This window comes from Eschscholzia californica, unplaced genomic scaffold (assembly GCF_041429995.1).
Source record: "Eschscholzia californica isolate CP2 unplaced genomic scaffold, dmEscCali1.0.p SCAF_4, whole genome shotgun sequence".
Lineage (NCBI taxonomy): Eukaryota > Viridiplantae > Streptophyta > Magnoliopsida > Ranunculales > Papaveraceae > Eschscholzia > Eschscholzia californica.
Window position 1 is genome coordinate 25988455 of NW_028238461.1, and position 23638 is coordinate 26012092.

A 23638-nucleotide genomic window follows, 5' to 3' on the forward strand; every position below is an offset into this window, starting at 1 on the left:
AGGAGGATTTGGGATCCATAAAATAGAAAAGGACAACATAGCAATGTTAACTATACTCCCATGGACTTTAATGACAAATACAAACTAAGCCATGGTGTAAACTTCTAAAAGACAGGTATTTCTCTACAAATCCTTACCCTGGATTTAAGAAGTCTCTCATTCTTGGTTCCGGAAATCATTGCATAATACTTTTAGGATTATGAATAACTATAATATATTGGAAGTTCATTCAGGTTCAGATATTGATATTTGGAATCAAAATTGGATTCCTGTATTTCCATGTATAGTTTCATCCTTAGACAATACTAATGAATCTACCCTTGCAAAAGTCTCTCGGTTAATCCAGAATAACCAATGGCATATACACACCATAGTCTAGACCCTGTTTCGTAAATCATATAGACTCGATAAAGCTAAATCTAAATCTTATTGATACTAGAAGGTGGACTTCAACAAAAAATGGACAATAAATTGTATCATCTTTATACCAAAAATCAGCACATTTCAACCAGTTTCTCAGATTGAATCTAAATTTTGGAAACATCTATGGCATATCCAGACATTGCCTAGGATAAGTATATTTCTTTGGCATAAAAACTGACAACATTCAAGTAAATAGCATGAACGAATGGATTCATTCTTTGTTTTATAACATGCTTTCTTCAGTTGATACTTTACAATGTGCATTATTATGACATTTACAAAAGAATAGATGTATGTATTTGTTTGAGGATTTTCTCTCTTCTCCTCAACAAACTGTCACAAAAATTCAACAGACTATCTGTCACACAGACTATATTTTTTTGTCCCAATGATGTACCCTTTAGACACTTGTAAATTGTTTCAAGATTAATGTGGATCTTTCCTTTACTGCATTAGGTCAGACTGCATCCATTTAGTTATACATGATGATTCTTCTAACTTTGTTATGGCCAAAGCAGAATTTGTCCAATGCAGATCAAATCAAGAAGGAGAGTGTCGACTGTCGAGCACTTTTGCTTGCCCTGGAGTGGGCTTTTCAACTGCAACTTTTGACCACAATCATTAAATCAGACTTCTCAGCAGTCATTAAAGCAGTGGACTTAAAGAAGAACAATTGCAGTTGGATGACGAAAACTACTATTTTGGGAATCCTGGAGTTGAGAAGTTTGTTTGTTAAAGTTTCTTTTTCTTGAATATCTAGAAGCTTTAATAGGGTGGTTGATGTTTTACCTCGAACAAACCGGACAAATGCTTTGTTCAATAGTTGAATGTCTGTTCCTAGTTTTTTGTTTTCCTTTTTTACAAGAAAATACTTTTGTGAACCTACTTTTTAATTGAATGGAAATCTAGGCTTCAATAAAAAAAAAGAGCAGCAAAGTGTAAATGAGACAATTATCTCAAGCAGTGGTCATCCAAGGAGTGTTATATCATATTATTGGCTAATCAAATGTGGTTGCTTTTTTAAAATGGTAACGGACGGGTGCTACAGATTGGTGATTATTCATAAGACCAAATGGAGGTCCAATGGGAAGTGATACTATGGATGTCCATTAGAAATTAGGCTAGGTATGGAGGTCCAATGGAAAACTTCAGCAAGTGGAAATAGCCCAACATATTTTACAATGGGCATAAACCATCCCTCTTAAGACATGGAAGATCTGAACCAAGACTTTGTTAACCCCACACACCAGATGATGAATAATAGCCATTGGGAACTAGTACAGAAGAGAGTGTGAGAGGACTACTATTTGGGAGAAAAAGAATTTGAGTAACAAGATGAAGATTACTAAAGATGAAAGATGTTGAAGATGAAGATTGTTGGAACAAGATTGAGGAAGAAGATTAAGATTGAGCAGACAGAGAAACCGAAGAAAATAATTAGGAATAAAAAGGGTACTCCAAAAATTATTGAACAGCTTTGTGACTGGTAAAGGAAAAATGGGGCCAAGTGGAAATGGTGGACAAGGTTAGGGGCGAAACAGGTGAGTTAGTCACATCTTGGGGGCTATATAGGAATTAACCAAACATCCATAAAATGTTAGCTGGAATCTGCACAATTATCATTCAAAGAAAATAACATCTATAGACAAACATCAGTTCTACCCTTTATGGCTTTACATCAACCCTGTGCATACTAATTCATGGTGAAGAACTGGATCACTAACAACCCTATGTATGTCCCACAATTTGGGTGACTTTTGTAAAGTTTAGGATTTACAAACAAAACCCTAATTTTGTTATTTTACTGTCAGAAACTTGATCTTCCTTTTTATGATCAAACTCTCAACTGAAAAACTCTGTTATACCAAATTGAATGAAGGATCATATGAAAAACGTCATACTTGACAGGTTTATTATTCCAAAGAAAATGTTTTTGTACCTCTTTCACCTTCATTTGCATTGTTAGATACTTCTCCTCCGGTATCGAAAGAAGAATGTTCTTCAAATCTTTAATATCTTTCTCTGGTACAAAAACTGCAAATGCTTCCCAATTTAAAACCTCGAAAAATGGAGGAACAAAGTTGTCGGAAATAATCACTGGTACACATTCGTAGAAGATTGCTTCGACGACTCTAGGACTATTAACTTCATACCCTCTAGCACAGATACAATACTTACTGCTTTTCATAGAACGAATGTAGTTCATTTTGTTAGTCTTTCCTCGGCCCATAGGACCGTAAATATGCATGTCAGGATCTTTGTCTTCCCAGTGTTTTAGTAAGATTGGTCGAAGATATCCATGCATACCTCCAGCAAAGAAAGCAAGAATTTTTCTTTCAGATGGAGGTTCACCGTCTATATCTCTTAGAGGATTTCTTGCGCTACGGACATATGTTTCTGGGAGAGAAGCATCTTTTCCTATTTCAAAGCCTACATTAACATCAGAGTTGCAAAGAGCTCGAATGCAATTACTCATATAGTCTCTTGTTTCTTGTGGGGCCTGAAAGATTGCAGTTTTACAAAGATCATTCATCTCGGACATTATAAATGATAATAAGCAGAAAGTAATCAAAAAAAGGTCTGTCTACATTCATGGTCGGGATACAGTTCATATTTTTTCCAACAGAGTAATGCGACCACATTAGTTACGGACATGATGCAATAATAATTATGTGCACGCGGAAATCACCTATGGAGTTGGGATCACAAGTTGGGCGGGCTAGAAATGAGGTAGCTCAAGCCAGAGCAGAGTATAGGGAACTCGGGTAACTCCCTTCTCCTCCCACCCTTTGTTTCTTGTTTCTTTCATCTCCATTTTACTCTATATGGAACCCTAGAATGTTATTTTACAGAGCACATATTCTATTTTGTTCTGTAAGATTACATTACTGCATATATTTATTCAAAGATAATTTCTTAGACTAGTTTTAGCCCACATTTTCTAAGCCACTCAGCTGGCTCCGTGAGGCCCAAGTGCCGATAACCACTACTTCGAGAATCTTGTTCACTTCCAAATCTGAAGTGGGACATTAAAATACTGAGAACAGTACAGATTTTAGAACTGGATTCTAGTTCTTGAAATGTTGCTCTTAAATTACGAACCTAATAACGCCAGAAGAGGTCAAACCTTGGCTGTTGGAACTGATAAAATAAAATCTTAAGGAGAAGAAGCATACCCAGTCATGGCAAGCAGCAAGAAAGTGATCTGCTCCACCAGTTCTGTTCCAAAAAGGATATTTTGCTGCAATTGCGTCCAAGTAGTTCTTCAAATACGCAATCATGTTCTTATGACTGTGTGAATTAGGTACATATAATGAGTATTGTAGCGCTCTTGTACTAAAAGGCAAGTAAAACAAGTGAGCTTTTCTAGGATCCCTGACGACAAATTTTTTATTGCCCTCCATTTGTTTCATAAACCACCCTTCAGAAGCGTAAATTCCTTTAAGGGGTGGAGAATGGAAGATTGGTCTTTTTCCTTCCTTGTATACGTAAACTTTGAGCATCCTTTCCATCAGTTCATAGCTTCTGTGAAGATAAACAAAGAAATTTAGAAATAGTATAAGCAGATGCGTATTAATAAATCAAATTTTCAAATTTTATTATCTTAATCTTATGAAGGAATAATTTATGAGATAATAATCACAACGGGGGTAGGGTTACTCATAATAGGACTTTCAAGTTTCATCTTGATGCTTTTCCTTCAAAATCAGAGATCTAGTTACCACCTTAGTACCTTACACAGTAAATAGGGCATTTATTACAACTTAGACTTTCATCTTTGCTTTAGGGATACATTCAGTCCCTCCCTTCCAAAAGAGCGTAATCTTGTGAAAAGGACCCCAATAGTCCACACTAAAAAAATTTTGCACTTTTCTCAGATATGAGCTTTTAAATATAGTACATTTTTCGAGCTTAACCACAGGTACAAAATGAATATGCAGTTAACTAGCATAACATAACAAAAGGGAGGATGTCTTTCTGCTGAGAAGAAATAAAAAGCGCCAATCCCGTGTGTACCATAGTGATTATACTGTATTTTTGGGCAATTAAAAAATTCCCTAGAAACCTTAAACATCCTTAACTACAAAACAAAAGCAACCGAAGAAGCTTTAAAAGCCACATTAAAGATTCTAGGAGTAGGCAGTACTAGTATCTGATTCGTAGGCAAAGATATAGGAGCATACGCTGCTAGCAGAGTTTAACCCTCGCGGTTGTACAGCTTAAAGTTTATAGGCCGTCATAAGGTTAAAAATTAAGTGGATAAAACACAATAGTTTTAACGAGAAAAGTGAACTCTAGAAGAGAAGAAATTTTAGTCTAGGCTTACCTTTTAAACATGGAAATATTTCGAAAAAGAGGTGCATGAAGTTCTGAATCACTCTTAACCACTGGAGCATTTTCGATCTGCTTCCGTGCAAATAATATTTCCTTATCACGGGTGGAAGACCAGCGTGGTTTCTAGATTTCAATAGAAAAGAAGGTTGAAAAATAATGTTCAAGGATATAATTTAACTATTTAAGCAGTCCTATATGATCAAACTATTAACCAAAGTTCAAATACATACCATCGGGAGAGTGGTAGAACGACTCTTTATCAGTAAACTGCTCATTTCAGATATCGATATTACTGAGGATGGAGGAATCCGGTCATTGTATTTCTCATTTGCAGTACTCTTATTCCTGGCAGCAACATTATTTGGACTGGCTGGACCACCTTGTGAGTACATCGTGGTAAGTGGTCTGGGTGCTTGATTGCCAGCCATAGATGTAGTATTAAAAGGAAGTACCGGTGGCAATGCATCTGCACTTACTAACTTATCTTCTTTCTGACCGTCGTCTAACGCAGATTGATTTCTGAACTGATCTACAGGAGAGCCTTCTTTAGGTTCTTTAATATTTGGAGAAGTACTCACTTGTTCTCTACTATTCTGCAGCCTCTTTTCATCAAGGCTAATTGAAGGTGAAGGTGAAGGTGAAGGTGAAGGTGAAGTTTCGTTATCCGGGTTTCTATCATCAAATTCGGGATCATGATCTAGATCCTCATCCATCTCTGTTACCAATTCACTATTTAAATCCTTTCCTTCTATTACTATGTCAGGATCAGTTTCCTCCTCCACGACAGAAGGCTCAACCTTTATCACCATTTCAGGAACCACAAAAGAATCATGCAAGATAGAACTATTTAAGGAAGGAAGACTATCAACCATGTCAGACTTAGGAGACAAACCTCCAGCTCGTAAGTTGCTCTTTTCAGGTAGCAGATCTCTATTAGATATAGACGAGGAGAATACGTATCCGTAAGGAAGAGAAAATGACGACTGAAGCACTAAAACAGATGCTATTACTCCCAAAACCAACAGCAATTTCATGGTTTTATCGGGAAAGAGCTTTTGAAACCTAACTGAGTAATCCATAGCACCAAAAACATAAAGCACCAATGCTAAAAGTACTGTGGAAGTACGTTCCCAGCTACAAGCTAGGATTCAGTCGACCGTCTCACCCCTGTAGAATGACCGGGAATCCTCAATAAGCAATGAGAGAAACGTTGAACTTTCATGTGGAAGCTGAAATATCACTTTTAGCAAAACCTAATTTTCCTCTAATCAACTGTATACTTTTGTGTGCACGAAATGGACATATCAACTGGAACTAAATTTCAATTCGTCAACTATCAAACCCTAATTATCCTCTAATCAACTGCCTATTTTTTAGTTCAAAAAGTTGTTGATTAGCTTCTAGAAACTATAATCTTCTAACTAGACCTAAAATGTTGCATATACTTATAAAGCATTCAATCACTTATAAAAAGATTTAATTCTACTCTTTACTTGAATACTATAACTCAAGAAGGAAATAACATAACATCAATAAAGAAACCTAGATATTTTAGGGGATTTGATAAGGAACTAAAAACAAGAACAGTTCTAAAAAATTCAAAATAAAGCGACAAGATTAAAACAGTAAGAAATTTGGAGATAATCAACTTATACTGTATATCTTTCGATTTGAAGTTAAATTAATAGAAACAAAAATAGCAAATTAGAGCTGATCAAAAAGTAGAAGTTGAATTTCGATAACTTCCGATTTGCTTCAATGAACTTTCAAGAATCAACAAATTCAAGCATTAATACATATAAGAAAGTTTCAATCATTCATAGAGATAACCTAAAACTTAAACATAGATTCATCTTCAAAAAGTGATAATCAATAAAGTGAGTAAGAAGAGGAAAGTTAGTTTGAAGAATAACGCATGAGAGAGACTAGAGAGAGAAAGTAGAGAGAGAGGAAGTAAAAATACCTTATACCTGTGTGAAAGAGTTGAATGACGCCATTAATTGACGTTTGAGGTTGAAGTTGCGTATTAAGAAAAGTCTCTTAAAAAAATTTGAAGCTCAATTTTCTTCTTCGTATTTTAAGAATGGAAGTTAAAGAAAATGAATATAAGAAAGTAATAATGGAAGGTAGGTAGATAGTTTAGCTAAATTGCGCCTTTAGTGATTGATTGATCGATCATCCCCACACACCCCACTTGGAAGATTCTGTCTAACGCAATAAAGAATCCATGGAACCGTTGTGAATTGGGTCCCTCTTACTGAATCGGTTGACACGGGTTATTCAGACCTCACCCTCACCGTTTGTCTTTTTTTTTTTTTTTTTTGATGAGGAGAAATACCACATTATTTCAACAAAAAAAAAAAAAAAAGAGGAGAAATACCACTAAATAAAAGCGTCACTTTTTTTTTTTTTGTTGAAATCATAAAAGCGTCTCTTACAAAACAACTAAACATCAGAAATGAAAGAAGGAACATTCCAAAATTTCTTTTGATAATATTTTCGACCCAATTTAGCTATAGCATCTGCCTGAGTATTGCAATCTCTAGAAACATGGGAGAAGATTATTCCTGTGAATTTGTCCTTGATGTCTTTAATCTGTTGTATGATTCTTTGTGATTGCCAGTGAATACCTACACCATTGCCATTGAGGGATAGGATTAATGTTTGATTATCGCTTTCTAAGTGCACATGAGAGATTTGTAGTTGGATAGCCCATAAAAGACTGGATAATATAGCTAAACTTTCGCATTCTTCCGCGTGCTGACCTCGTACAGTATCCGCAGCAGCTATAACATAGTTTGCCTCTGCATCTCGGATAATACATCCAATACCAGCCGGTTCATTGAGGCTAACAAAGGAGGCGTCGACGTTGATCTTTAAATATGGTGTCGATGGAGGTCTTCATGTTTGAATCTTCGTTTTTTCCCTGCATTTAGTGGTAATACTGGACTCATTCTTGAGTGGGGTAGTCGTGGTATTGTTAATTCTCTCTATCATTTCTAAAGGATTTTGCTTATTCGTCGAAAAGCAATTCTCACATCTCGCTTTCCAAATAAACCATAGAATTTTGGCATATAGGTTGATAGTTTCTTCCTCGAGAGGTTTCCATTGTTGAATCCACTGTATAGTGGTAGTGATTTGATCCGTTCTAACTTGATAGTGAAACCAAATGGCTTTCGCGAAAGTGCAATGAAGCATAACATGGTCAAGAGTCTCGTCCTCATTACAGTTAACACAGGAGTAAGTATTGCCAATAAATTTACCAATTTTTGCTTTCACCGGTAAGCTATTAGTGCAACATTTTCATAAAATAGTTTAATGCGAGGAAGTGTATTCATATTCCATATAAAGAACCAGTCTATCTGGTCAGGTATCGTGTAAGCAATATTAGTTCGTAAATAGTTATACATAGATTTGAGTGAGAAATTACCAGATTTAGTCAGAGTCCATATGGCTTTATCCTCTTGGTTAGGTTGAATGTTGATGCTGAGAATGGCGCTGCATATATCATTATTAAAGCATGTATCAATAACATTTAAATTCCACTTACCATTCGTAATAAGTTGAGATACCTTTTCCAACGTACAACCGTTATAGTTAGTAATAGGGGGAGGATGATTGGGTATCCAGTAGTCTTTCCAAATATTGATATGCTCGCCTCTGTTAATGTTCCAAAAGATACTCTCAATCTGATGGTAATGTTTGGAGATGGATTTCCAAGGCCAAGAATTATTGTTTTTGGGAGGTTTGGGTTTATGGGAGTTATGAAAGTATTTGCCTTTAAGCACTTGTACCCAAATAGCATTCGGGTTATTGATGAGACGCCAGTTAAGTTTATGAAGAAAAGCTTGGTTATCAAGCTGAGGAAGACGAAAATCGAGTCCACCAAGTTTGCGAGGTTTGCATATAGATTGCCAGTTAATGGTATGGAATGTTTTGGATTTTCCCCACCAGAAAGTCCTTTGGAGAGACTCAATGCTGTCACTAATGCCTTTGGGTAGGGCGAAGCACTGCATTTGGTATCGGGGAACAGCCGCTGCGATAGTGGAGAGAACTACCGAGCGGCCAGCTTGCGAGAGGAGATGAGTTTGCCATTTGGCAAGTTTGTTTTTTATTTGGGTAAGGAGGGAGCTAAAGGCCTGCTTCTTATTACGATCAATGAAGAGATTAGTGCCTAGATATTTATCACCTGAAGACGATTGATGGACCTTAAGTTCTCTAATGATCATGTGTTTGAATTTAGGGTGCGAATTCTTAGAGAAAAAAATGTTCGATTTCGTGTAATTGATCATTTGGCCAGAAGCCTCACTGAACTCTTTAAGAATTTGTTTAAGATTGAAGATGTTATCAAGAGAATTTTGCCCGAAAATGATACAGTCATCAGCAAAAAGGAGATGTTTGATCGAGAAGTTCGAGTGAGGAATGGGAAAGCCTATAAAAGAGGAATTATTATAATTCTTCTCTAAAAGGCGACTAAGCCCTTCCATGGCAATGGCAAACAGAAAAGGAGAAAGCGGATCGCCCTGCCTAATACCCCGACTAACATTAAAAATTTGGCCAGGGCGCCCATTGATGAGAACAACCATGGAGCTAATAGAGATGCATGTGTTGATGAGATTGATCCAAGTAAGCGAAAACCCTATCAACTTCATAACATTCTCCAGATAACTCCATTCAATTCTGTCAAAAGCTTTTGACATGTCAAGCTTGAGACCAAAGTAGCTTTTGGATCCCTTAACTTTTTTTTAAAGAATGAATGAGTTCTTGGCTGATGATTATATTATCAGTGATTTGTCTACCCAGCACATAGGCTTCTTGAAAAGGAGAGATAATGTCAGCAAGGATAGGTTTCAGTCTATTGGCTAGAATTTTAGTAATGATTTTATAAGTGGTATTAAGCAAGCTAATCGGACGGTAGTCTGCCGGCGATTGGGGCGTCTTGATTTTGGGGAGAAGGCAGATGTGCGTGTGATTAGACATAGCCGGCAAAGTAGAGTTCTGAAAGAAGGAGGATGTCATAAGCTGAATGTCCTCCTTGAAAGTATCCCAATTGGATTGGTAGAAAAACGGTGGAAAGCCATCAGGGCCAGGAGTTGCGCCTGGCTTGAGAGAGAAAGTGGCAATCTAGATCTCTTCATACTGAGGGATCGCAGTGAGAGACTCATTCTGAGCGGAAGAGATCTGAGGGTAGAAGCACTCCATGACCGTAAATTGGGTCAGCTGAAAGTCCCAACATGACCGTTTTGGACACCCTAACGGTCATGTTAGGGTCTAAATCTGGTCGTAGGATTTACTCCAACGGCTAGAAATGAGTTCAATTCATTCTCTTCATTTCACTCTCAAGTAAGGGCATGGGTGAAGGGGTGCTACAGGTGCGATTGCACAGGGCCCCTCGCCCCTTGGGGTCCCTTTTTGGTAATGGTATACCAGGAACAATAAAACTAAAACAAGTTAGAAGTGTCCACATGGTAAGGAAGCGGATTGAATGCACCTAATGTCCCTAGTTCAAATCTTTCTACCCGCCATAATTATTTAACTTTGTCTCATGTTTTATCTTAGGGCACTCCGTGCTGTTTGGGCCCAGCTTAGTACTAGATTAACCTAGTATATTCTTTGGGCAGCCTTTCCATATGAAAACTATTTTTTTATATTTTGAAATATATACTTTTTGTTATATGTTATATATTGGTTGCCCATTGTATGGTGTTATGTTATCTATGGTGGTTGCCAAGAGGATAATTGCCATGGGTTCTTAGAGCATAATACTTGCCTCTAATATCAACCAATTACACTTAATACTTGGGGAGGAAGGCATTAGCAGGTTACTTCCATAGGCGGTTAGCATGTAGGCGGTTTGCAGGTAGGGATTCATTAACCCTCTTATCTCTCCCACCTCCTTACTAACTCTCTATATATAGGTATTACCCCATGTACAAAGAGGATCATCTCTTCTCTCCCAATTACCTGTTATTTGTAATTTCTTTCTCTCTCTAGTAGCATATATAGTTGTATGAGTTATAGAAGTGGGAAAACATATACAACTTGTTTATCTCTTTAAGTCTAGTTTTCCATTTAAATTTCAACATATGTTATATATTGGTTGCCCATTGTATGGTGTTATGTTATCTATGGTGGTTGCCAAGAGGATAATTGCCATGGGTGCTTAGAGCATAATACTTACCTCTAATATCAACCAATTACACTTAATACTTGGGGAGGAAGGCATTAGCAGGTTATTTGCATGGCGGTTTGCATGGGCATCTTTGGATAAGAATTCATAGACCGTCTCATCTTTCCCACCTCCTTACTTATTCTCTATAAATAGGAATCACCCCATGTACAAAGAAGATTATCTCTTCTCTCTCAATTACCTGTGATTTGTAATTTCTTTCTCTCTCTAGTAGCATATATAGTTGTATAAGTAAGAGAAGTGGGTAAATATATACAAGTTGTTTTATCTCTTTAATTCTAGTTTTCTATTTAAATTTCAACACGTTATCAGCACGAGTCTCTAGCCAGTTGAGAAGTCGTTATTTATTCGTTCTTCCAAGTCGAACAATATAAGCCGTTACTCTACCCGTTTGTCGACACCAACATCGGAGAAAGATCGAACGATATAAGTCGTTACTCTGCCCGGTGAAAGGTATAATATTTTTATTCAAGATGTCTAATTTAGCTAGACTAGATTTTGCAGCACTTGATATTACAGGTAAGAATTACATGGAATGGGCAGTCGAAACTAGACTGACCCTAAAATATAAAAATCTTTTGAATACTATCATTGAAGGGAATACTGCAGACAAAATGTCACGAGCTCATGCTTTAAGTTTTCTAAGGCGACACATACATGATGACCTGAAGTCAGAATATATGTATGTGGAAGAGCCGATAGCTTTATGGAATATATTAAAAGATAGGGATGATCACCAGAAGATGGTCATCCTTCCAAAAGCTCGAAATGATTTCATTAATCTCCGACTACAAGACTTTTCTTCTATTTCTGCTTATAATTCGAGTCTTTGTAAAATTGTTTCACGATTGAAAGTGGGAGGAGATATCATCACTGATGAGCAGATGATCGATAAAACTTTGAGTACGTTCCATGCCTCGGATATTGTCCTGCAGTCACAATACCGAGAGCGACGTTTCTCTAAATTCTCCCAGCTATTGACATGTCTCCTGGTCAATGAACAGAACAACCACTTGTTGTTACATAACCATGAATCTCGACCCACTGGGTCTGCGGCTGTGCCTGAAGCACATGCAATATTATCTAATGAACATGGAAAGAAACAAAATTACAAAGGGAAACATGGTTCTGGAAGAAACCACCAACGTGAATCCCGCACGAATAAATGGGAGAGAAACAGGCAAACCCCTTACCACCGGAAGTGGGAAAAGGGAGAAAATTCAAAGAATTATGCAACTAGAAAGCCTGATAAAGCAAAGGGTAAGAATAATACCCCTCCCAAAGATCGTGAAGAAGCTTGTTACCGTTGCGGTATGGAAGGTCATTGGTCCCGTACCTGTCGTACGGCGAAACACCTGGTTGACCTATATCAAGCATCTCTGAAATCTAAAGCTGCACCAGAGATGAATCTTATGGAGCTTGATCCACCATTGTGTGTTGCAGATTATCTCCCTGAAGGAGCCAATGAAACAGATGTTATGTTTAATATTACTGACTAGTGTATTATCTTTCCTAACTATTATAATGTTATCTTGTAATATGTAAGCTAACTTTTGTTTGTAAGATATTAGCTTATATAGTTGTAATAGTGTTGTTTATTTTATCAATATAAATAGTGAGGTTTGAATCTTATATTATATTCTTTAAATTTTATGAAAGGTATGGATTCTGGAAGAAACATATCTAAAAGTGATGAAGATACCTGTCTAGCAGACAGTGGGACCACAAATTCGATACTTCGAAATACAAAATATTTCTCGACCTTAAAATTATTGAGGCAAATGCGATTACTATCGCCGGCTCATCAAACCTTATAGAAGGCTCCGGAAGAGCTATTATAATATTGCCTCGTGGTACTAAACTTATTATAGACGACGCTTTGTACTCGACCAGATCCCTGAAGAATCTGTTGAGCTTCAAAGACATACGCCGAAATGGGTATCATGTCGAAACTGGGTCTGAGGATAAGAAAGAATATTTATATATCACCTCGAGTTTATCATTCCAAAAGCATGTTCTAGAAAGACTTGAAGCTCTTTCTTCTGGGTTATATCTTACTGAGATTAAAACAGTCGAATCCTATGTCGTTGTTAACCCGAAGTTGCACGATCCAAATACTTATAAGATTTGGCATAATCGACTAGGACACCCAGGCTCTACCATAATGAGTAGAATAATACAGAACTCTCAGGGACACCCTCTTCAGAACCAGAAGTTTCTGATAGATAGAGATTTTACTTGCACAGGTTGTTCATTGGAAAAGTTTATAACTCGCCCATCCCTACAAAAGTACATATCGAATCTCCCAAATTTTTGGAAAGGATTCAAGGTGATATATGTGGCCCTATACACCCGCAGTGTGGACCATTTAAATATTTTATGGTATTAATCGATGCATCAACTAGATGGTCTCATGTCAATCTGCTTTCGACTCGGAATCAGGCCTTTGCAAAGTTACTAGCTCAGATAATTCGTTTACGAGCTCACTTTCCTGATTATCCGATTAAGTCGATTCGCCTAGATGGAGCAGGAGAATTTACGTCAAGTACTTTTGATTCATATTGTCTCTCAGTTGGAATTAATGTTGAACATCCTGTAGCTCATGTTCATACTCAGAATGGTCTAGCTGAATCATTTATTAAGCATATCCAACTGATTGCGAGACCTATGTTGATGAAGACGAAACTACCTGTCACTGCATGGGGACCCGCAGTCCTCCATGCTGCAGCTTTGATAAGGTTACGTCCTACTTTAAATAACCAATATTCACCTTTGCAATATGTTCAAGGCCAGCAACCCAACATAACTCATTTATGTATTTTTGGATGTGCTGTATATGTTCCTATATCAGCTCCACAATGCACAAAGTTTGGGCCTCAACGCCGACTAGGAATATATATTGGTTTCGATACACCATCTATTATTCGATATCTCGAACCCCAGACAGGCGAGACTTTCACTGCACGCTTCGTCGATTGTCATTTTGATGAGACAGTTTTCCCGCCATTAGGGGGAGTAAATTTGCCTGAAGCAAATATTACTAAAAAGGAACTTTCTTGGTTTACTCCAAATTTGTCTCACTTTGATCCTCGTACTAATCAATCTGAAGTTGAAGTACAAAGGATAATACATCTACAAGAGATTGCTAATAAATTGCCTGACACGTTTAATGACGCAGCGAGAGTGACAAAATCATATATACCTGCTGCAAATGTTCCAGCAAGGATAGATGTCCCTGAAGGACAAGATAAAAATATTGCAGCAAATGAAACGTCCAATACACGTCTGAAACGTGGACGACCAATCGGTTCTAAAGATATAGTTCCCCGGAAGAGGAAAAACCAACTACAGGCAAATAATGCTCCAGAAGAGACAATAAATCAACAAGCTACAACTTTAGCTAATACACCCTTAGAAGTGGGTAAAGCCCCAGAAGAGGCAGAAACTCTTGAAGAGCATGAGTTATCTCCAAATGAAGAGATATCTATAAATTATGCCTGTAATGGTAAAGTGTTGAATCGAGATAACATAATCATCGATGATATATTTGCGCTTTCAGTAGCCACTGATATTATCACTGAAAATGATGATTATGAACCACATTCCATTGAGGAATGTCGGAAAAGGTCTGATTGGGTAAAATGGAAAGAAGCAATACTGATAGAATGAAATTCACTTTCAAAACGTGATGTTTTTGGATCTGTAGTCCTGACACCCAAAGATGTAAATCCTGTAGGTTTCAAATGGGTATTCATCAGAAAGCGAAATGAGAACAATGAAGTTGTTCGCTATAAAGCCAAACTCGTGGCACAAGGTTTCCTGCAGAGACCAGGGATCGATTATGAAGAAACATACTCTCCAGTTATGGATGGAATAACCTTTCGATATTTGATCAGTTTAGCAGTTCTGGAAGAACTCGAGATGAACTTAATGGACGTGGTCATTGCGTATCTATATGGAAAATTAGATACTGATATTTACATGAAAGTCCCTGAAGGATTTAAATTTCCTAAAGGCAACCCATGTACCATGTATTCACTAAAGCTCAATCGAACATTATACGGATTGAAACAATCTGGAAGAATGTGATACAATCGTCTTAGTGAATATTTGATCAAAGAAGGTTATGTAAATGATCTCATTTGTCCATGTATATTTATCAAGAAAGGAGATTTTGGATTTGCTATTCTCGCAGTCTATGTTGATGATATCAACCTTATAGGAACTCCATAAGAACTATCTAAAGCTGCAGAATATTTGAAGAAAGAATTCGAGATGAAAGATCTTGGGAAAACAAAATTCTGTCTTGGCTTACAATTTGAAAGAAGTACCAGCGGCATACTTGTACATCAGACTTTATATACTGAAAAAGTCCTGAAGCGCTTTAACATGGAGAATTCTTATCCACTCAGTACTCCCATGGTTGTTAGGTCCCTTGACGCTCTGAAAGATCCATTTCGTCCTAAAGAAGAAAATGAAACACTCCTTGGTCCAGAAGTACCATATTTGAGTGCTATTGGCACATTATCATATTTGGCTCAATGCACAAGACCAGATATTGCTTTTGCAGTAAATCTATTAGCCAGATATAGTTCTGCACCAACTAAGAGACATTGGGTCGGAGTAAAGCAAATTCTTCGATATCTCAAAGGAACAACTAATCTAGGATTATTTTACTCAAAGAATTTATCTTGTGATTCTGAAGTGAAGGGATACACAGATGCTGGTTATATTTCTGATCCACACAAAGGGATTTCACAGACAGGTTATGTTTTCACAAGCAGAGGTACAGCTTTCTCATGGCGATCTAGTAAACAAACTATGCCTGCAACCTCATCTAATCATGCAGAAATTATTGCTCTCCATGAGGCCACAAGAGAATGTGTAAGGCTTAGGTCCATTATTGAGCACATTAGAAGCTCGAGTGGTCTTGTTTCTATCACAAATTCCCCCACAGTTATTCACGATGATAATTCAGCATCCATCGCTCAAATGAAAGAAGGATACATCAAAGGCGACAGAACTAAGCATATCTCCCCAAAGTTGTTTTATTCACACCATCTCCAGAAGAATAATGAGATTGATATCCAGAAGATACAATCATGTGAGTCTTTGCCTACTACAACGTTCAGAAAACTAGTAGAAAGCATCGGTATGCGACGTGTGAATAATCTGACAATGTAAGACTACATCAATCTATCTGATATTCATCAGGGGGAGTCTATTATCATGTAATTCATATATCGCTATTTACGCTCTGTACTCTTTTTCCTTCGTCCAGTTTTTGTCCCAATGGGTTTTTTTGGCAAGGTTTTAACGAGGCAGAACTTAGCGTATCCAACGTCACTCTGCATCTCTGCTATTGTACTCTTTTTCCTTCATCAGATTTTTGTCCCATCAGATTTTTCTGATAAGGTTTTTATGAGGCAATTACTTTGAGCAATGGTCATCCAAGGGGGAGTGTTATATGTTATATATTGGTTGCCCATTGTATGGTGTTATGTTATCTATGGTGGTTGCCAAGAGGATAATTGCCATGGGTGCTTAGAGCATAATACTTGCCTCTATTATCAACCAATTACACTTACTACTTGGGGAGGAAGGCATTAGCAGGTTATTTGCATGGCGGTTTGCATGGGCGTCTTTGGATAAGAATTCATAGACCGTCTCATTTTTCCCACCTCCTTACTTATTCTCTATAAATAGGAATCACCCCATGTACAAAGAAGATTATCTCTTCTCTCTCAATTACCTTTGATTTGGAATTTCTTTCTCTCTCTAGTAGCATATATAGTTGTATAAGTAAGAGAAGTGGGTAAATATATACAAGTTGTTTTATCTCTTTAATTCTAGTTTTCTATTTAAATTTCAACACTTTTTTGTATATTTTCATACAGAATATATTTTTTTTTTTAATTTCTATATCATTATGAATTACATATTTATTCTGTTATTCGAATGCTTCTTGAAATTCATAGTTTTTTCAACCAAATTATTGTTACTCTCCATTCTAGCATTCTAGCGAGGAATTGTACTTTTGATACATAATTGTGTTACAATATTTAATTTTTTTTTTTAAAAATAGAAATATTACACTTATGCATAAATTCTTGTATAACACCTTTCTGTATGATGTCATCAAAGATATTATAGTCAAATTGTTTCGTAATTTAAATATCACGTGTTTCAATTTTTTCCATGTTATTTTGTCAAGGACCCCAACGGTCATGTGTGGCACCTTCAGTCGACCCAAACCTTTGAGTCGACTGAAGGGTGCTATTGGGGCTGAGCCTTCATTCAGCCCCAAGAGGCTCCCATTGGAGCAGTCAGTTCAAAAATTTGAATTTCGGCCTCAGTCAACTGCGATTGGAGCTGCTCTTATTATATGAGAAAGGGTGCCTCTATTGGTGCTACACTTTTTTGCTTCAGATCCATCATTCTATACGTGCACCAGCTAATTGGCATGTTTTGCTTGTAGGCATACCGAGCATTTTTTAGTTCTTTTTTGACATTTGTTCTTCTAGTTTCACTTTGATATTTTCTTTTACATCTTCATCAAAATTCTTAGATTTCTTCATTTTTTTTATTTCTAAAGGTTATTCATTGAAGAAAGAAACTAAAGAAAGACTTCAAAGATCTCAATTTCTTAATCTAAACCAATTCTTAAAATTCTAGCTTATTTTTTATCTTATAACATTGTTTTTGAAGTGGTTAAATCATTGGAAAGTGTTTATATATCGCCAGTTTTAGAGTAATTTGTAAGTAGTCTTTCATTCGTTCAAATCTGAAAATTTGAATGGTCCCGGACTTGAACCAGTCCTAGAATATGCTTACTTTCTCGTGTTGTCTGGTCCGAGAAAAGTGTGCCTATAGATGTTTTTAGTCAAACTAGATTGCCTGAAGTTAAGGACTCCGACAAAGTACCTATAGTAAAAAATGTGGGGTGCCGGTAAAGATACGAATGAGAGGTTGCAAACTTTCTTAGGGTTCGTTTGTTACGTGAGAAGATATTTAGATGTGAAAATCCGTTGTCTGGTGGGAAAGAAAATCAACATTCACATGTCAAATTGCACATTTAAGTGTTAGGTAGGAAGGTTGGAAAAGAGGTGCCTTCATAAACTCAACATGAAGGTCCTTCACCGGCCCAGGAATCCGTTCCCTGTACTATGTGAGAAGAGAGCAAGAAAACTACTGCATGAAATCCCTTGATTGTGAGAACTTCTTTACATTCTCGACTTGAACTAGCTGCGCGACCAGTATTCGCCTTTATCTATGCGGATCAGGGGCCTAGCTAACACGTGTCGGGGGAGTACGATCGCAAGACCGATATTCAAATGAATTGACGGGGGTATGCACAATCAGCGGAGCATGTGGTTTAATTCAGTGGTTCAATAAAAATGTACGTGCACCTTTTGCAAGAGGAGATGAACGATTATAGGGGTACATATATATTGTAATTGATATCCCTAAAGGAATTATTTTCAATACAAATCTTTCTCTCTTTCCAATCCTAGATTTATTTCTTCTTCACTCCTTCATTTTCTAATTCTTCTTATTATTTTCTAGTTACTAATTTTGTAGAGAGATAAAGTGTAAGAAGAATATTCTTGAAGTTGGCAAAATCAAACAAATCAAATGCACCTATAATCGAAGAACCTTCACAAAGAGAGAAATATTTTCTTATTCAAATCCAAAACTTCTTAATGTCAAATAACTCTGAGAGTCTTGGATACTGAGGAAAGAGTTGCATTCAGTTTCTAAGGTTTTGGGACCCCCATACAATTTGTTGTTCATGTTTCGTGGGAATGTCATGAAACTTTGACAAATTAAATGAGATTTTGTCACGAAATTTGGGCAAGGAAGTAAAGTTGGCAGATTTCGTGGCAACTTTTTATCTGATATGCCAAATATTTGTGGGGATTGCCACGAAAATTTAGCTTGTCGGAAGCAAAATCGCCACAAAATGGGGTGTTGCTTTTCATCCATTGAGATTTTTTTTCATCGTTAAGGACTTGCAAATTAAAATTGTTGGAGGAGTTAAAACTTAAGTCATCTTTCCATATATGTTTGAGGGTGATGGAGATTGTAGTTTACTTGTAGTAATAGTGAAAGAAGAAAAAGAAGATCCTCTTCTCTTATATGTTTGAGAGAGGAAGAAAAAGATGTTTTTCTATTATATGTTTGAGGGTGATGGAAGAAAAAGAAGAAAAATGTGTTTCCTTTTTTAACTTAGTATATTTATTTTATGATCTTTCTTTTAATTTAAGTTTTAATATTAGGTCTTTACAATTGGATACCCTAATTAAGTGGTGGTCAAACACGTCAACTTTGTTTGAGAATACGGTCTCATGATTATTGTCTTAAACATTTTATTTTGTGATTGAACTCCAAGCGTCATTACATCTCAATCCATTGATACATCATGAATTTGGATAAGCATTATAACTATCAATTAAGACATTTTGGACCTTAAAGACCCTTACGGGCCATCTTAGAGGACCTGAAAGCCCATCTACTTCTATCTTTATTTTATTTATTGACTAAATTACATGAGATAAATCTTGACGAAAAACTCGATCCCTCGACTTCCTGAGTTTAAGAGGGAGGGCTGAAGCTCATCAGAGCAGTGGATAGCAAAGACAACCCATTTCATAACTCACTCTTCAGTCTTCCCCACTTGATAAAATATGAAAGAGTAACTTTAATTCCCCAGGCAAATCACCGGCCTACGAAAGAACAAATATGGCGCTAAAATTCTCTCAACCATCCTTCACCATCTTCGCCCCAAATTCTTCATCACCATCATCTGGTCGTCCTGCCACTGAAATTCGATTCTCTCGCTGGAACAACGCCAATGCTGAGAAATTCATCCGCCATGAACGAGCTCAAAATGAAATTGAAGGTGAAATCCGCCGTGAAAGACGATATGAATCTGCCTCTAGAATCTCTGATAATTATCAAAACACTACCATGGATAACAACACCAAGAACAACAGTAACAATGATACTTTCAAGTCAATTGGAACTCCTTCTTCTCCTTCTCGTCCTTCCATTCCTGGAAAATCTTCAAAGTACTCCAAAAAACCTAACCCTAGAGGCAATTCGGATAAAAACCCTACTAACCGTGATGGTGATTTCACTCATCCAGCATTTCGTCGATTTTCTAGGGTTTCAACTGATATATCTAAAGTTCCAATTGAAGCTAATAAAGGTATTACTATTGGAGAAAATGGAGTTTCCTATAAAATTCCTAATGCCCCATTTGAATTTCAATACAGTTATACTGAAACCCCAAAGGTGAAACCTTTAGCATTGAGAGAGCCTCCTTTTGTGCCGTTTGGTCCGAGTACAATGCCTCGGCCGTGGACTGGACGAGCTCCACTTCCACCTAGTAAGAAAAAGTTGCCGGAATTTGATTCATTTCGATTGCCACCACCGCACAAGAAAGGGGTGAAACCTGTTCAGGCACCAGGGCCGTTCTTAGCTGGTTCAGGACCAAAGTATGTTAAATCTAGGGAAGAGATTTTGGGTGAACCCTTGACAAATGAGGAAATTAAAGAGCTCATTCAGAGTTGCTTGAAAACAAGAAGGCAATTGAATATGGGTATGTGTGAAATCTCAACTTTTTTTTTTCTTGATAAACAATTTATTTTTGTTTCTAATTTTCCTTTTCTATTCTTACTATATGTTTACTTATTCTGTGGGAGAATTTAATATGGGTTTGTGATGAATTTTGTTCTTGATAGTTTGTTTATCTGAATTCATAATGTTATTTCTGTTGATGATTCGAGCTTCGAATTCATGATCAAGTGGTCCAAGTAAACATATTTTGTGGTGACAACAAGTCTGAAAATGCAATTCATTCTCCCCAATGGTTGTTATTTTTAGTTTTAAGGCTATTTCGAGTTTATTAAAAAAGAATACAAAAACCCCAACAAGTTTTAAGCTTGACGGCAGCCAAGAAGTGATTCTGTATATGGTAATCTATGGACTATGCATTTTAAATATATTCTTTCTTTTGTGTGCAGGAAGAGATGGTTTGACACATAACATGTTGGACAATATTAATGCCCTCTGGAAGCGGCGCAGAGTATGCAAAATCAAATGCAAAGGAGTATGCACGGTTGACATGGATAATGTTTGCCAACAGCTAGAGGTTAGTGCTAGTCATTATGCAATTTCTTTAATGTTTTCTCTCTTACTCGGTTTGTCTTCTCACATTTTCGTTTTTATTTTGCGCGTCACTGCAAATCTCTTTTTTACTGGAAAAAGAATGAAATGTCTGAATCAGGTGATGTAAACGTAATGCGAGAGCCTCAAAGGAGACTTATGATTTTAAAAACAAAGATGGAATACAAGTGAAATTCTCTAAATTCCTAGTTAAAACTCATGAAGTTCCAAATAAACTTAAGCAAAATATCTATTCATTTAAAAAGATTAGGAGCTCATTATATAGATTAGTCTATAAAAAGATTCTAATATCTAACAAAATTTTTAAATTTTGCTACATTAGATACCTGATACCCTTAACATAGAAACTAATCCTAATAGACCAATAAATAACTAAACATTATAAAAAAGTAAATAGAGATGAAAAGAAAATGGAAACTCTTCAATGTTGTGGTTGGATCATATGAGAGTTCCCATAAACCATTTCACATCATTAGTTTTGTGAATGCCGGTTGCTTACCTACAAAAGATAAGAAAAATGTTCTGGTTGATCTTTAAGTCAGCCAATGATGCAACAAGCATTATTAAATCGTAAGTGAACAAAGTTCCTACATATATGAGCAATTTGTGCTTAATATATTAAGGAACCTTTCCAAGCTAGTAGTCAAACTCACTTTCTTCTGGGGGCAGAAGTGAGGGAAACTTATGAATATATGTTTTACGAGATAGGTTACGCCTATTTGTTTGTTTGTGTAATTTTTCAATTTTTTTTATTCCTAATGGCTAAATTCTTAAAGTTCCTTCCATCATATGATAAACAGGAGAAAACTGGAGGTAAGATAATCTATAGTAGAGGAGGGGTGCTATTCCTATTTCGCGGTAGGAACTATAACTACAGGTCTCGCCCTCGTTTTCCTCTCATGTTATGGAAACCAGTAACACCAGTATATCCAAGGTTGATTTTGCATGCTCCCGAAGGACTAACACTGGAAGAAGCAACTGAGATGCGTAAGAAAGGGCGTAAGTTGCCACCAATATGCAAGCTAGGTACAGATTAATCACTTTTTATGCTCGAGCATGTCTATATAATATAAAAAGTAACTAGTGTGGATGGTGTTTATCCCAGATTAATTAACAAGGAATCATTGCCATGTGTTCGTCAACAGGGAAAAATGGTGTATACTCCGAATTGGTAAGTCATGTTAGAGAAGCCTTCGAAGAATGTGAGTTGGCGCGGATAGATTGCCAGGGGATGAATGGAAGTGACTACAAAAAAATTGGTGCCAAATTGAAGGTACATTAAATTTTATTTGTCAGATTATAAAATTTATTAAATATTACCGCTTTGCTTGAGAAATCTAATCAACTTCGAACTTCCAGGATCTTGTTCCGTGTGTGCTAATCTCATTTGAGAGGGAACACATCCTAATGTGGAGAGGAAGCGAGTGGAAGTCTTGCTTTACAAAATCAGATGGTGAAATGGATAAAGAAGTCGAGAGAACTGAAAAACATGGAGAAATTGTCAATCCATCCAATCCTGATGATTCCTTGCTTGTTGAAGTGCCTGATGAAGCTGCTAGTTTAGAAGGAAGTAAGGCTTTATTAGATTCTCCCGTTAATGATCAGCTGTCTAAAGCTCTTGATCCAAGTGTATCAGTCTTGGACGGCAATAAACCAGCTACTTTATATGACGGGATGTGTGTGAATGATGCTGACTCAACACACATGCTAGCAGAGAGCACCGATGACGTGTCAGAGACTATTTTGGCACCTCCCACACATTTAACGGGATCCATCCCTTCTCCTGATGCGGCATTTGTTGATGAAAATTTGCAAGTTGTGTCGGAAGGGTCATCAAGTCCCAGTGAGTGTTCAAAATCAATTTCTACATGCACAGAAGGAATCGTAAAACTTCTGGAGCAAGCTAAGGAAACTGGGAGTGCTGTAATTTTGGATGATGCGTCTTTGGATTCCGACATTGTTTTTGATAGAGCTGTTGCTCTTGCCAAGATTTCTTCACCTGGACCTGTTTTCAGGCAGAGGCGACTCAGAAAAGTCTTAGTCCAAAAGCGTGAGAAGCAAGAAAATGGGGAAGTGAAAATAGAAGCAATTGTAACTGTTTCAAAGAAGAGAATTGAGAAAAAGGTTTACAGGAATCCAAAACTGAAGGATTTTAAAGAAGTGTATCCTGATTCATTACCAAGTGGAAGCTTGGGAGTAGATGAACTTGCTAAATTACTAGCTTAATACAATTACAAACTTTTAATGAAACAAAGCTTTTCATTTTAATTGCATGAAGTGCAATTATCTCTTCACCTTATTTATCAGGTAGGCTCATTTGAATCCCATTTGGTGATTCTTCTAGTCTATATGCTATATATTCCTGCCAGTGATCATCATTATGTTAAATTTGTTGTGATATTGAATCTTTTACCTTTTCTTGTAAATTTGTAATGAAATCTATAAAGTAGATGAAGGGCAATTAGATGGTCTGAGGTAACAGGATTTCGACAAATACTA

General features: G+C 36.8%; 3 protein-coding genes and 1 pseudogene across 4 annotated transcripts; 3 read left to right on the forward strand and 1 right to left on the reverse strand.

Moving 5' to 3' along the window:
- Window positions 1-2020: 2020 nt before the first annotated feature.
- Window positions 2021-7069, reverse strand: LOC147543883 (putative glycosyltransferase At5g25310). 2 transcript variants are annotated; one of them, XM_086634008.1, is made up of 5 exons: window positions 6729-7069; window positions 4989-5925; window positions 4751-4881; window positions 3600-3948; window positions 2021-2923 (listed from the first exon to the last, which is right to left on the reverse strand). In XM_086634008.1, exons 2-5 carry the CDS (start codon window positions 5835-5837, stop codon window positions 2258-2260), a joined length of 1995 nt encoding a protein of 664 aa, XP_086490134.1. In that variant the 5' UTR covers window positions 5838-5925; window positions 6729-7069; the 3' UTR covers window positions 2021-2257. The 2 variants fall into 2 exon arrangements, with proteins under 2 accessions (XP_086490134.1, XP_086490135.1); XM_086634009.1 differs by lacking the exon at window positions 6729-7069 and having other exon boundaries at window positions 4989-5980.
- A 4352-nt stretch (window positions 7070-11421) lies between these two features.
- LOC147543884 (uncharacterized) lies at window positions 11422-12447 on the forward strand. The gene is made up of 2 exons (XM_086635533.1): window positions 11422-12128; window positions 12189-12447. Exons 1-2 carry the CDS (start codon window positions 11422-11424, stop codon window positions 12445-12447), a joined length of 966 nt encoding a protein of 321 aa, XP_086491659.1.
- Window positions 12448-15367: 2920 nt separating this feature from the next.
- Window positions 15368-16387, forward strand: LOC147543885 (secreted RxLR effector protein 161 pseudogene; annotated as a pseudogene).
- Window positions 16388-19468: 3081 nt separating this feature from the next.
- On the forward strand, window positions 19469-23600 carry CAF1 (RNA-binding CRS1 / YhbY (CRM) domain-containing protein). The gene is made up of 5 exons (XM_086632153.1): window positions 19469-20552; window positions 20977-21104; window positions 21940-22165; window positions 22285-22412; window positions 22499-23600. Exons 1-5 carry the CDS (start codon window positions 19691-19693, stop codon window positions 23363-23365), a joined length of 2211 nt encoding a protein of 736 aa, XP_086488279.1. The 5' UTR covers window positions 19469-19690; the 3' UTR covers window positions 23366-23600.
- The last annotated feature ends 38 nt before the right edge of the window (window positions 23601-23638 follow it).